The 12,836-nt window shown below is 51.4% G+C and overlaps 5 protein-coding genes across 5 annotated transcripts; 4 read left to right on the top strand and 1 right to left on the bottom strand.

Annotated features, from left to right (window-relative positions):
- Positions 1–1,421: 1,421 nt before the first annotated feature.
- Positions 1,422–3,676, bottom strand: N7477_007142 (putative APSES transcription factor; the record flags this gene model as incomplete). Its single annotated transcript, XM_056968805.1, has 4 exons — positions 1,422–3,038; positions 3,091–3,287; positions 3,349–3,535; positions 3,635–3,676. The coding sequence occupies 4 exons, from the start codon at positions 3,674–3,676 to the stop codon at positions 1,422–1,424; spliced, it is 2,043 nt and encodes a 680-aa protein (XP_056821601.1).
- Positions 3,677–4,041: 365 nt separating this feature from the next.
- N7477_007141 (NADH dehydrogenase [ubiquinone] 1 beta subcomplex subunit 7) lies at positions 4,042–4,484 on the top strand (the record flags this gene model as incomplete). The annotated part of the gene is made up of 3 exons (XM_056968804.1): positions 4,042–4,093; positions 4,156–4,277; positions 4,380–4,484. 3 exons carry the CDS (start codon positions 4,042–4,044, stop codon positions 4,482–4,484), a joined length of 279 nt encoding a protein of 92 aa, XP_056821600.1.
- A 905-nt stretch (positions 4,485–5,389) lies between these two features.
- Positions 5,390–7,757, top strand: N7477_007140 (glutamate--cysteine ligase; the record flags this gene model as incomplete). Its single annotated transcript, XM_056968803.1, has 7 exons — positions 5,390–5,424; positions 5,460–5,532; positions 5,609–5,674; positions 5,734–5,860; positions 5,928–6,054; positions 6,111–6,660; positions 6,753–7,757. 7 exons carry the CDS (start codon positions 5,390–5,392, stop codon positions 7,755–7,757), a joined length of 1,983 nt encoding a protein of 660 aa, XP_056821599.1.
- A 2,240-nt stretch (positions 7,758–9,997) lies between these two features.
- Positions 9,998–11,228, top strand: N7477_007139 (uncharacterized protein; the record flags this gene model as incomplete). The annotated part of the gene is made up of 3 exons (XM_056968802.1): positions 9,998–10,853; positions 10,964–10,992; positions 11,025–11,228. The coding sequence occupies 3 exons, from the start codon at positions 9,998–10,000 to the stop codon at positions 11,226–11,228; spliced, it is 1,089 nt and encodes a 362-aa protein (XP_056821598.1).
- On the top strand, positions 11,229–12,743 carry N7477_007138 (integrase catalytic domain-containing protein; the record flags this gene model as incomplete). Its single annotated transcript, XM_056968801.1, has 2 exons — positions 11,229–12,345; positions 12,379–12,743. The coding sequence occupies 2 exons, from the start codon at positions 11,229–11,231 to the stop codon at positions 12,741–12,743; spliced, it is 1,482 nt and encodes a 493-aa protein (XP_056821597.1).
- Between the last annotated feature and the right edge of the window lie 93 nt (positions 12,744–12,836).

Here is a 12,836-nt window from a genome sequence, read left to right as displayed (position 1 = left end):
GAGATGCTCTGCACGTCCCAGACGAAGAAAAAGAGAGAAAAAAGAGTTGACGCGAGGGTGAAGACTCGGCGAGAGCAGCAACGCGGGCAAGAGCACGTCACAAACGAGCCAGAACGAAACGAAGCGATGGAACGTCGAGATCAGATCCAGTCGCGAGCGTGAATAGGCCGTACCTGAGGCACGAGGAATCGAAGGTTGGAGACTCGGGGCTAGACGCGAGGTCTTCAGGGGCGGAACGAATCGGAGAACTATTTGCAAGAGCGGAATTTTTTTAAATTTAGTCTTTTCCCAAACGGTGAGAGCTGCGAATAAAAGAATGCAGACGGGAAAGGAAATAAAAGAAAGAAGTGAAGATTAGAGGAGGGAAGAAAAAGGATGAAGGTGTGAAAGAGAGAGAGCGAGAGTTTGGGATGAGAGAATGGTGTGGGGAATCAATTGGTGCCTTATCAACCAGGCATCCAGGAACAACACTATTCTTGTTCCGGACTAGTGCAGGTCATGGGTTTGGACAATGGCTTTGCCCTTCTCTTTGTCGTCTCGTCGATTCCTTTATTCTGCCTATTTCTTTCAAAACTTCAAAGCTAAGGGAGCTCGGACTGTGGCAAAGCCCTGCGCTAAATTGATCAAAACAAGAGACTTCGAGTGAGCTGAGTGCCCGTCACCATCCAATCAAGCGCCCTATGTGACAAGGGTTCTGGGCTCGTCACATCTCCGTCCATTCAATTGGTTGGGGGCCGCTAGCGCCGCCCCAACGTGGCTGCCATCGTCGCCATCGTCCTCACATCGGCGTCTCACATCGCCCCTAGAGCCGCTGCCCAGAGCGCAGGTACAGCCAATGACCACTTTCTCGCTGAGGCTCTACAAGGCATACTCGGAAACACACTGGGGATCCGCATGTCATCAATGAGGGAGCGTGACCATCGGTCAGATCGGTGTTCGTGGCAGAGCACAACCATTGTAGTTCAGCGTGATTGGGATCTACGATGGGTGCAGCTGATCCTGCGTGTCAGTCAAATCGTGTCGCGCGCGTTACTCGGAGGCTTGCACAATCACCGCGCTTCGATTTACTGGCATTCAGAATAGATTATTGACGTCAAATCGCTTAGACTAGACCCCCCTCTGGGCCGCCGAGACTTCTGAAAGCTTGGATTCATTGCCGTATGTACATGCTGATACAGATGCCCCGTTGAAAAGGGGACAATGGCCCTCTGAGCCTGTACAGCCATCCCAGGACTTGCACAAGTTCCCTCGGTTCGAGTGCGAAACAAAAGTAAGACAGATAATGCACAAATTAATGAACTCAATAAGGGTATCTGCTGGTCAAACACTGCAAAAAGAGGCGTGCCAGATGGAGAAGCAGAGCAGAATGAAAGTCGTTAGAGATACAGCATCAGGTGAGAGTCCCTGGGGCCCCTGGATATCTACTTGTCGGGGACGGGCGCCGCCGACATACAGATATCCACGGGCACACCGGTACCTGAGGGGAGGGTATGTGCTTCATTCTGTAGCTGTCGCTCTGGGTCCGGAGACGCACCCTTACCGTTCATTCGGTCGAATTCGAGGGTCTCTGCCAGCTCGGCCGCCATTGGGTCAAGCTCTTCTTCCTTCAAACCCGTAGCTAGAGCCACGAGTTTGCGGTGCACGTCGAACTTCGTACTCACACCTGCGTCGGCTGTTTGCTGAGCCAGAGCTCTCACCGTGTCGCGGCGCGTCTTCTGGGCAGCACACAGCTCGCGTGCGAGTTGATAGCGATGTAGGAGCTCCTCTGGTCCAATTGCGGACGCATCCGAGGTGGAGGAGACTGGGCCTGAAGCAGCCAGTTGAGGGGAAAGAGCACGTTGGTGTGTTTGCTCGAGTAGAGACTCGTAGCTGGCCCGCAGCTTCTCATATCGCCCCATTTGGCTTTCACTAGGCTCACACTCTGCCTCTTTGGCGGCGAGGACTGAGACTTGCTTCTGGATCTTCTGACGATCCAATTCAAGCTGTTCGAACAGTGCTTCGGGATTGGCAATATCGTTTGAATCTTGCTGTTCTAATTTGGAGTTACCATAAGTTGCCGCAAGCTTCTTGTTGGCCTCGGCCATGATGGAGCCAATCTTTGACAGTAGATCGGACGTTGCAGCAGAATCTACTGGCGGGGCCATAGACTGACGACCCGGTATGAGATCGCCGCCTGCACCATCCAGATGGTCGTTGGCCATGGTGACAGACGACGGGGCCGGCGGGATATCTTGGTCGATATTGTGAGAGCGTTGAAGCATGCTGTTGGCGGTCTCCCCTTTCTTGTTCATCAGGTCGCCAGCCCGAGGGCAATGATTGAGCAACATGTGTACTAGACGGAATGCACCGTTGCGAGCAGCCACCAGAGCCGCAGTGTCGCCATTGTCATCTTGACAGGAAAGCAAAAGATCCATCTCCTCCTGAGAACATGTCTTGCACAATTTGTCCAAAAGAACCTCGCAGTAGTACTTGGAACTCTTCCACTTTCCTTTGCTGCGAGTAGTTTCGGCAATATGATGGAACAGAGTCGCCCCAAACCAATCTCGGAAAGAAATGGTGTCCAGCAGAACATCCAACAGAGCAGGGAAAGTTCGCTTCTCGTAGTTGTTGGTGAACAGAACAGCTCGAACAAGCGGAGTCTCTTCGTGGACTGACAGTGCCTTCACATTGGCGCCCCTACGAAGGAGGTTCTGAACAATGTCCAAGTCACCCATCGCACATGCCCAATGCAAGGCCGTGTTCCCAGAATCATCGATGGGTCGGTCAATTTGAAAATGGGCCGGGGGCTCTGGAGGTTGAATGCGTGTAGCCTGTGGAGCATCGCCCACAGTCATGAAATAGTCTAGAAGCTGATCACCATATATGATGTGCTCCTGCTCACTGATAGACATAACGTTTGCCTCATTCATACCACGTTTGCGCTTACGTCCTCCGTGCTGAGACATCTGCAGCATATCTTCATCAGCAACCATGGACGACGACTCGATCGTCGCTTGTTCGAGGGATTCGTTGTCATCAAATCCCGCAGTCATTTCGTACTGCTCGTGCGGAAAGAGTGGCCGGGGGGCCCATACTTCGCTGCGGTTGAACCACATTGAATATTTCTGTCGCAGCAGAACGATTAGTAGATTTGCGTGGAGCCCTCGGCTTCGAAGCAGCCGACGAGTGTTTCGGGGCTGGCGGGGGGCTGCGATCTCCAGCAACGTATTCGAAGATGGGAGCTAGCTTGTGGAAGATGCTGTTGCGCTCCGCAAGCATCCGGCCCTCTGGTAAAGGAATCCATGTTCCTGAGAATCATGGCTGTGAGCAAATTTTCACTTCATCCACCGTCATCTTCGAGCTTCATACCCTGATATTTGCCGTAACCTCCTTGCACTTTTTCATGCACCCCCTTCTGCACCTCTCGTTCGAGAATACGAGTTCTGGCAGGCTTATCAAAACCGGCTGCCTTCAGAATGTGTGTTGCATTGACCCAGTCATCGCCTCTCCGTCGCATCACACTATCACCATCAATCTTAAATTCGTACACCGGAACCTAGAAAGGCACTATTAGAACATCGCGAATTGGAGACAACAATTGAAAGTCGGACCCCTTGGGACACTAGATGATGGAACAATAGGGTGATAGACATACACTGCTGTAGGTAGCCGAGTAAATATTCTCCATTCCCGCCATGATGAATATCGCCGGGAGTCGATGATTCGGCGCTGGCTACTTGAACCAGCGATGTTACACGCCGTTGGCGCCCGTAAATCCCTCTTGGATTCACAAGTCAATTGAGTGACAAATGCTTCAATGCCTGATACATTGCACGACTGAAATAGAAGGGACACAATTTGAGGTGCAACTTGGGTGACATCTCAGGGACGCGCAGAGAGACGCGATGCCGCGTAAAGTGGATTATGATACGCTAGTCCTCATTTGGGCCAGGTCACGTGCCATGTGCGATCCGATCAAACGTAGGCGGAAACGCTAACCTCGAAGTTCTGCTCGTCGCTCCTCTCTTCCCCGCGCCATTACCCCCCTCAATTCCCGCCAGAATGACTGTTGTCGAGTCGGTCAAGAATGCCGTCGGTCTCGGGGAGACCACTGGTAAGCTTTCCAGCCATTGGATACCCTCAACGCCTGTGACACGAAGCTAAACCCTAGTCTAGCAACCCGCCAGGAAATGTCCGAGGCCCGCCTCCCCCTGCAATACAGAGACTCGTGCGCGCACCTTTTGATCCCTTTGAACCGGTGCCGACAAGCAGAGTACTACCTTCCGTGGAAGTGCGAGGTACGCAATTGAATATCCCGATCATCCGGTCACTCGATGCGTCTTAGACCACTCCATCGGTGCGACCCTTGGCTGATACCAGCTAATTTAAGTTCTATTCAGGATGAGAGACACTCCTACGAGAAGTGCCAGTACGACGAGTTTAAGAAGCGCGTGGCTAAGATGGACGAGCTTCGGGCTGCCAAGGATGGTGCCCGTAGCAACTGAAGCTGCTCTTTGCGTATGTGTTTGCGCAGTCAGGACTGCTGAGCCAGCAGCAGGTTATGTACATAGTCGATATATCGAGACTGCTCATGGACTGCCTTTTGGCGTTGGGATCTTTTACTTTTCATTTTTTTGCATTTTCCGCCGACATGGACAAGCTAGGATATTCGTTGCCTTCTTACCTCGTGACAGCTGACTCCTGACTATCAATCTGATCCTGCAGACGGTGTATCATCTTGGCTCTTCACCCTTCATCCGAGTGAAAGGTACAACCAATTACACAACGGAGCTTTGGAGCTGCTCTGCTCAAGTAGGTACCAATGGATGTGTCAGCATTCAATTCTGACGTGATCCCTGTAGCGAAATGTGTACTCGTGTCGATAGAATGGGCGGCATGCGTAGATCATAACCTATCGTGCAGGGACGCATTGTCGCATTGCTAGAGATGTGGCGTGTTCAACGGAGGGATCGGGTTTGGAGCACGGTATGCGCCCGTGACTCTACAGATATGCCGAATATCATCGCAACAAGCCAGGTTTACATGGCGCGGGGGAAATATAACCGAATCCCGGTGTTTCGACGTGTAGTGGTATAAAACAAGGTAAAAGTAAGCAACGAACTCTTCGGGCGGGATTGCGGATTTGCTTAGAAATCGAGTGGGAACCGATACTTTTCCCTATCGCCTGCCCCGCAGTGTTACGGCCTCTGAAAACTTCAGACAAGAATTGAAGAGAATCACGCGGAACGAGATGTCCGGGCGCGCACTTTCTTCTGTTTAACACTTGGTCCTTTGGCTCATAACTCTCTCTGCCCCGCGATTTGCAGTTGGTCCTCTCGACAACCCCGCCCCATCTACCTCCCTCGGAGCACATTGCGGAGTTGGTCGGCACGGCTCAAGCACAAGCACAATGGGTCTTCTGTGTGTACTTCCTTCTGTTCACGGGTTAGCCCATTCAAAGTACTAATCTTGTTATTCAGGGCCCTTGGAACTGCCTTGGAATGGCCCGAGGCCAAGAAGAAGGCCGACCAGGTTCGCCAGTGGGGCATTGAGGTATGTGCATGGAGGGGCACCGTTGCGGATCGCCTCAAGAGCACATCGGTGGGGCATACAATTGACAGCGGCGCAGCAACTACTGGCAAATTGGCGACGAGCCAGAGGCAAGGAAAGAGATGCTCTGCTCTGGGGTGATGAGGTATGTGGAACTACTCGCCGCCAGAGATACCTCAAGCTCACACTTCATCATGCGTGTAGGTCGAATATCTTGTGGTAGCGTTCGATGACACAGCCAAGAAATCACGGTTATCTCTGGCCCAAGCCGATATTCTCAAGTCCCTTGCGCGGGACGAGGCCCTGTGGAAGTCGGGAGGCAGCAAGAATGGTGACAATGGGGAGCAGTAAGTTGGGCTTTCCGACAAGTATGCTTGCCAGTTTCTGACTTCTATTAGCGAGGAGAGAGGAACCTCCGCACTTCCACCCCGAGTTCGGGCGTTTTATGCTCGAGGCCACACCGGGGAGCCCGTGGGGTATTGGTTTTAAAGATCTATTGAAGGTGGAGTCCAACATGAAGTGGAGGTCAATCGCTCATTTTGATTTGTCTTGGCCGCTACACAATACTGATGCTTTCTTAGACGAGAAATTGCCAAGGCACATATGGCGCCGAATGAGTCTCCCTTGACCCTAACCACATTCCCGCGGTTGGGAACAAAGGATGATTATATTCAGCCATACTACCCTCCTTCGGGACCAGCGCTTCGTTCGCAGTTCGTACCTGATGAGATTGCCAATCCTCATATTCGATTCCCGACATTGGCAGCGAACATCCGGTCTCGGAGAGGTCGCAAGGTGGAGTTGAATGTGCCCGTGTTTAAGGATGTGAATACTCCCTCGCCATTCAAGGATCCTTCTGTGAACTACGACCTTCACATATGGCCCGAGGATGACGATGTTCGCAACGGTGCGGCTAAGGACGATCACGTTTATATGGATGCCATGGCCTTTGGCATGGGCAGTTGTTGCTTGCAGATTACTTTCCAGGCAAAGAATATGACCGAAGGCAGGAAGCTTTATGACCAATTGAGTCCTCTGGGGCCGGTTCTTTTGGCTCTCACTGCCGCCACGCCAATCTACAAGGGATTTCTTGTGGATACCGACGTGCGATGGAATCAGATCAGCAGAGCTGTGGATGATAGAACCCCCCGAAGAACTTGGTGAAATCGTGAGTCTTGTCGAGTCAAGTGATCCTTAATGCATGCTTACTTACATCGTGGTAGCCCCTTAAAAATGATCGGTGGAGGATTCCCAAGTCTCGGTATGCTTCAAACTCGACTTATATCTCTCAAGATCCTCGGCTGCGGAAGGAGTATCTTGATCCGGATCTGGTTGTCGATGAGGATATTAAGAAACGATTAATTGAGGGTGGCATGGACGACGTACTTGCCACACACTTCGCACACCTCTTCATCCGCGACCCGCTAGTCATCTTCTCTGAAGACTTGGAAGAACTCGACCTCGAGAAAGGAGATCATTTCGAGAACCTCCAGTCCACCAATTGGCAGCATATGCGGTTCAAGCCCCCGCCTTCTGGGAGCGACATTGGCTGGCGTGTCGAATTCCGGCCCATGGAGATCCAAATCACAGACTTTGAAAATGCCGCGTTCAGCATCTTCATTGTGCTCATCACCCGCGCAATTCTCAGCTTCGACCTCAACTTCTACATCCCTATTCCCCTGACCACCGAGAACATGGAGACGGCCCATGCTCGCAACGCAGTTCTTGACAAGAAGTTCTACTTCCGTAAGGATCCGTTCCCACGACGAGTGCCCAAGACTCCTCAGCAATCAGCCAACGGCAGTACCTTCTCGTCAAACACCTCTTCGGCCGTCAACACCCCGCCACCTTCTCCTCCCCTTGGCCCTGTCGAGACCGAGTACGAACTGATGAGCATCTCGGATATTATCAATGGCTGTCCTGACGGCTTATTCCCGGGCCTTGTTCCACTTGTGGAGTCGTACCTTGACAGCGTCAACGTGGACGTCGAGACACGATGCTTCCTCGCCAGCTACCTCGACCTCATCCGAAAGCGCGCCGATGGCACTCTCTGGACCGGCGCGCGCTGGATCCGCGAATTTGTTGCCAAACACCCTAGCTACAAGCATGATAGCGTGGTTTCCGAGGAGATTACCTACGACCTCGTCAAAGCCGTTGAAGAGATGACCGCCAAAGAAGGTCGTAATGGCAGTGTCGGGTGGGAGCTCCTACGGGGCAAAAAGAACTAGATAGAATTTAGTTTTGCATCCGCATCTGGGGACATGTAGACCGGGAGATGCAACATCCATTCTTTGAGACCGTAAATGAATCTGCTCACAGTTGTGCTCCCCATAGCGTGTTTAGTTGAATTCCGGAGTCGATTGTTTTACGCATATATATCCTTGCATTTGTTTGTCCTAAATCCAAATTTCTCGTTTCATTGGTTATGTCAGGTGTACCGATATATAGTAAACGTGTACCACTACGGCGAGAGCCGAGATCGAGATGAACAAGGTTATACGAGACCTAACATATACAGAGGGAGTGAGTACAACTACCTCATTACCATTGTGCTTCAGATGGAAAAAGTGGAACTTCAGTAGAAACCTCTCGGGAGTATCCAGGCCAATGCAAGTCGAGTGCTAATTATAAACGGAAAGCAAAGCTCAGCTTTGCCCAACGAGACTTTTGACGAGAGCCTACTCGTTGCAATTCACCAGGGTCTGCTACGTGGATGATAAAACAGGATACATGTCAGTATCCACATAGCCAAAACTAAGATCCATGAATATCATGGGGGATGTCAAATAACTGGAAGACTGATTTATGACTGGTGGCAGGAGCGTCTTACGAGAATGTTAGGACTAAATCATGAGAGTTCATAACTTAACATATTGTCAAATTCGACATCTAAACCCTCGATGGTGTAGTTGGATATCACGTTCGGCTGTAATGGATACATATAACCGAAAGGTCACCGGCTCGATTCCGGTTCGAGGGAACATTTCTTTTTTTCGCCCATCTGTTTTGTACCTTCCACGCCAGTGTTAGCTTTGATCTACGCACTTGATTGTTTGCTTTTTCCATATTTCAGTATCGCAGTGTCCACCTAGAATAGAAATTGACAAATTTGCGCGCTCTTGGCTGCTTGTTCTTCAATGCGGTGTTTCAAAGTGAAACATACGAAGTCAACGAGCTCCAAAGTCCTCTGACTCAACTACTTGGTTTTACCTCTACACATGTGTGGGCCTCTCATAGCTCAAATAGAGACATACTATGAGTCTCAGAACCAGTCCATCTTACCTAGATGCCTTGGCGACCCCCACGGCCGGATAATCCTCGGTGAAGACAACCGCCACCTCCACCGATCCAGGCATTCATCCGCCATCCTTCACGGGCTGTGATGTTACTTCTCCACATTCCAGGCCGGCGGCGCTGGACGGGAAGCCCCCCTAGAGTAAGACGATTGGCTCTGATCTCCGCTTCCCCGTGATACGCAGTGTTTTTATCCAGATTTTGACATCGCCTCATCAGACATATCCTGTTTCCAAAGGCTAATTACGACGTACGGCAATCGTCAACGGCATATCGTGTATCCTTTGTTGTCTACTCGGGACACTCCGTCTCCGGGCTGCAGCAACTTCCTCCCAAAACGAGTGCTGATCGTCCCCTGGTCACCGCGAGGGGCCCTGTCCTTCCCCACATGTGTAGTATCCCCGGATCTGCCCCGTAAACACGAATAATTTCCCCGGATCTGCCCCCGAAACGTGTATATATGCTTCCCGTGGACTCAGAGGAGGGCGGACTAGAGTAGCTTCTCCATTGAATGTCTCTACTGAGAACACCATGCTTGCATCTGCTGTCGGATTCCTCGCTATATGGGGAGTGGCATATGCCGCTCCTAGGCAATCGCCTCCCACCGTCACGATTCGCAATGGCACCTACACTGGTGTCTATAGCCCCGGGTACGATCAGGACTTCTTCCTGGGTATGCCTTATGCCCAGCAGCCTGTCGGAAACCTGCGCTTTACAGTGCCACAGTCATTGAACGAGAGCTGGAGCGGGGCGCGTGATGCGAAACAATATTCTGATATCTGCGTGGGCTATGGAGTGCGTACCTCATCATTGTCTTTCTCTGTTTATTCTTGTTCGCATTGAATTGGGATGCTGCCCCACTTCACCGCATCCTTGCCTCAGCCTCCATGATATCTAGATCCATAGCTTCATCTCTAGAATCAATCATCTATCATATCTCTCATCATTCATCTTCCATCTTCACAGGTTATGAGCCCTCTGCTCTGTTGAGGCTGTTTAACCACAGTCCAACACCCCTCACCAGTGCTTTTCACCTCGCCGTCGCCGACCTCGCCGCCGCGAGTGTCGTGCGAAGGCCTTTTGTCATTTAACGACCTCGACCAGAGGCATTTTCCATCAAAGACCTTCATTCAGGCACCTTCTCCGGTCTCTCTTGCATCTCTCTGTCGCCACCATGGCTACGGACGACTACGGCAAGATCACCGACCGTGTGGGGAAGCTAAAAGGCTCCCAAAACTATTCCAACTGGCTATTCAAACTCAAGCGAGCTCTTAAGTCTCGCGGTGTACGCCACTGGGAGATCCTTATCGGTGAGGATCGTCCCCAATTCACTTCTCATCGCACTGTCCCCAGCGAGCGCACGCTTCGTGAGCATATCGCAAAGGAACACAATGACAGGGCGTTGCGTGAGCATCGACGACGACCACGCTCTCTTTCAGGCTCTCATAAGGATGATGAGCCGCCGGCCACCATCTTCCCTGACATACTGTCTGTTCAGGAGCTTGAGGACTTCATTCATGAGCATTACGATGAGCCAAACAAGGAATTTCAAGAGTGGGAAGCTCTTATGTTCACAGTCCTTGACATCTTCGTCTCTTGCCTCGATTACGACCCAATGCAGCATGTCAAACAGACTAAAGATACTTCTGAAGCCTTCAGAATTATTGAAAAGCTGTACGGCCGCCCCACACAACAGACTATTGCCACTAAGTGGGCAAAGCTTGAGTCTACCGTCTATAAACTAGGCCTGCAAAGCGCACAGTTTATGGCAAACTGGCAGCGTGCCTACGTGGAAGTGGACCAAGCACTGGGCGACGAGTATCTTCCTGTCGCTATTCAATTCTCTATGTTCGTCCGTGCCGTGGGCTTTCACCCTGATACTACGGTTTGGCTTCAGGGCACCCAGAAATTCGACCTCAAGGACGACAGACTCATGGAGAACGTCTTCGCTGACTTCGGCACTGCTGAGGACCAGCGCTATAATAGCACTAAGCAACATCTTACCCTTTCTTCTAACACTACGAAGAAAGGTGCTTAGCAGCAGTCCTCACAGTAATAGACTTCTCGGCAGTCCTCTTAGCAGTCTGGTCACCAACAGAAAGACTATTCGGGCCGACAGCAAGGTTATCAAGCTTCGCAGACTTCCAACAATTAGGGGGGGTAGCCGAAGTAAGTGGTTTTGCACCTTCCATAACAGAAAGTCGGCATATTCCTCCGAGCAATGCTTCCTTAATCCCGTAAACGCTGGCAAGTCCTTCAATAAGGGCACCACCACGGCCAAGGCGACTGTGGAGCTTCTAATAAGCCCTGAGGATATGTTTATTAACACTGCCAATGTCCAGATCGATTCTATCGATATCTCCACAATCTCCACGGCGAATGCTAGTCTCAATCCACTTCGTTAGATGCTAGATTCGGGCGCTTCACACTATATAACGCCAAACCGTCACGCTTTCATCGAATATTCCCTATGCAGAGTCCCCGTGAAGGCTGCAAATGGGAAACGCTTCTATACTCAGGGCCTAGGCACCGTCAATCTGACCACGCTCGGCAAGGACGGCCAGATCATCAGTTCTATTATCTTGAAGAACGTCTGGCACGCCGAGGACCTCGAGAATTCCCTCATATCGTGTCGCACCATGTTCCGCGACGATGGCATTGCCTGCACGCTCTCTGACTATGCAACCCTTACAAAGGTTAGCTCCGGTGAGGTCGTGGGCTATGGAGACGCCGACAATGATCTTTACTGGTTGCGAACTGATTCGAAGCACCAATTGGAGACCTTCTATGCTTCCGCAACCTTCACGACGTCCGCCACGGCTTCAGTGGTGCGAGCCATGCCTATGGAGGTTAAACCTATCTCTATGGACCTCGCACATCGACGTTTCTGTCATGCAGGCGAGCAGCGCGTTCGCCGCATGCCTGCCTTCGCGGAAGGCATCAAATTGATCAAAGGCTCCGCCCTGAAGACTCCATGTCCTCCATGCCTCGCTGGCAAAGGTCACCAACTTCCGTATGGCGACAACAAATCCATCCGCGTCCGTCCAGGCGACTCTCTGCATATTGACGTCTGGGGACCTATTTCCATTGCCACCAAGGAAGGCGAGACCTATTTTATGTCTATCACCGATGAGGCGTCCCGTTTCTGCTGGATCTTCCTTATGAAGGCCCGTACGGACGTCGTCAAATGCTACCAGGTCGTCGAAAGCTACCTTCTTACCCAGTTTGGCTACCAAGTTAAGTCAGTGCATGGAGATTGGGCCAAGGAATTTATCGGTCCATTGCAAGCCTATCTTAAGTCCAAGGGGACTACCTGGGATGCCTCACCGCCGTATGCCTATCAATTGAATGGCATCTCCGAGATCAAAAACCGCTGGCTCGTCGAACCACTTGTTGCGGTGCTCACCGAGCACCAGCTGCCGCGATATCTATGGGGAGAACTCATTCAGGGCGTCAACTACACCCTTAACCGTCTATGGCATTCCAAGATAGAAATGACTCCGTACGAGGCACTGCATGGACGTTAACCCAACGTTTCCAACCTTCGTGCCTTAGGCTATCAAGCCTGGTATCTCATTCCCTCGCAGCGCCGTGAAACCAAGCTTCATCCACACATGGCCGAAGCCCGCCTGCTTGCTTACCAGACCGATGGTATTTACCGTCTGTATGACATCAAAACCAAGAAGATCGTCATCTCTCGCGATGTCATCTTCCAGGAATTGCCACCCACTGATCTGCCGAAGCCGTCGTATGATCTGGATGCAATCCACAAGCCCTCGCCTGATCAGGCTATGAATATGGACGAGATGGAGCGCCAGCGACGTCGCTTCGCCCCTGCTGAGTTTCTTCCATTTGCCGACGATTATCATACTGACCAAACCTTCGATATCGACCAAATTGAAGGCTTCGCGGAACACTAGGACGATGAATTCATTGACTATGCTGACACTTTTCGCCGAAATAAGGCTAGATATTCCCCTCCCGCAAGCCCTCGCGACCGTCCTTCTAGTGCT

This window comes from Penicillium maclennaniae (genome assembly GCF_028827695.1).
Source record: "Penicillium maclennaniae strain IBT 15551 chromosome Unknown utg000006l:1.0-2513246.0:1.0-2515036.0, whole genome shotgun sequence".
NCBI classification, from domain to species: domain Eukaryota; kingdom Fungi; phylum Ascomycota; class Eurotiomycetes; order Eurotiales; family Aspergillaceae; genus Penicillium; species Penicillium maclennaniae.
This window is presented reverse-complemented; position numbering and strand designations above follow the sequence as displayed.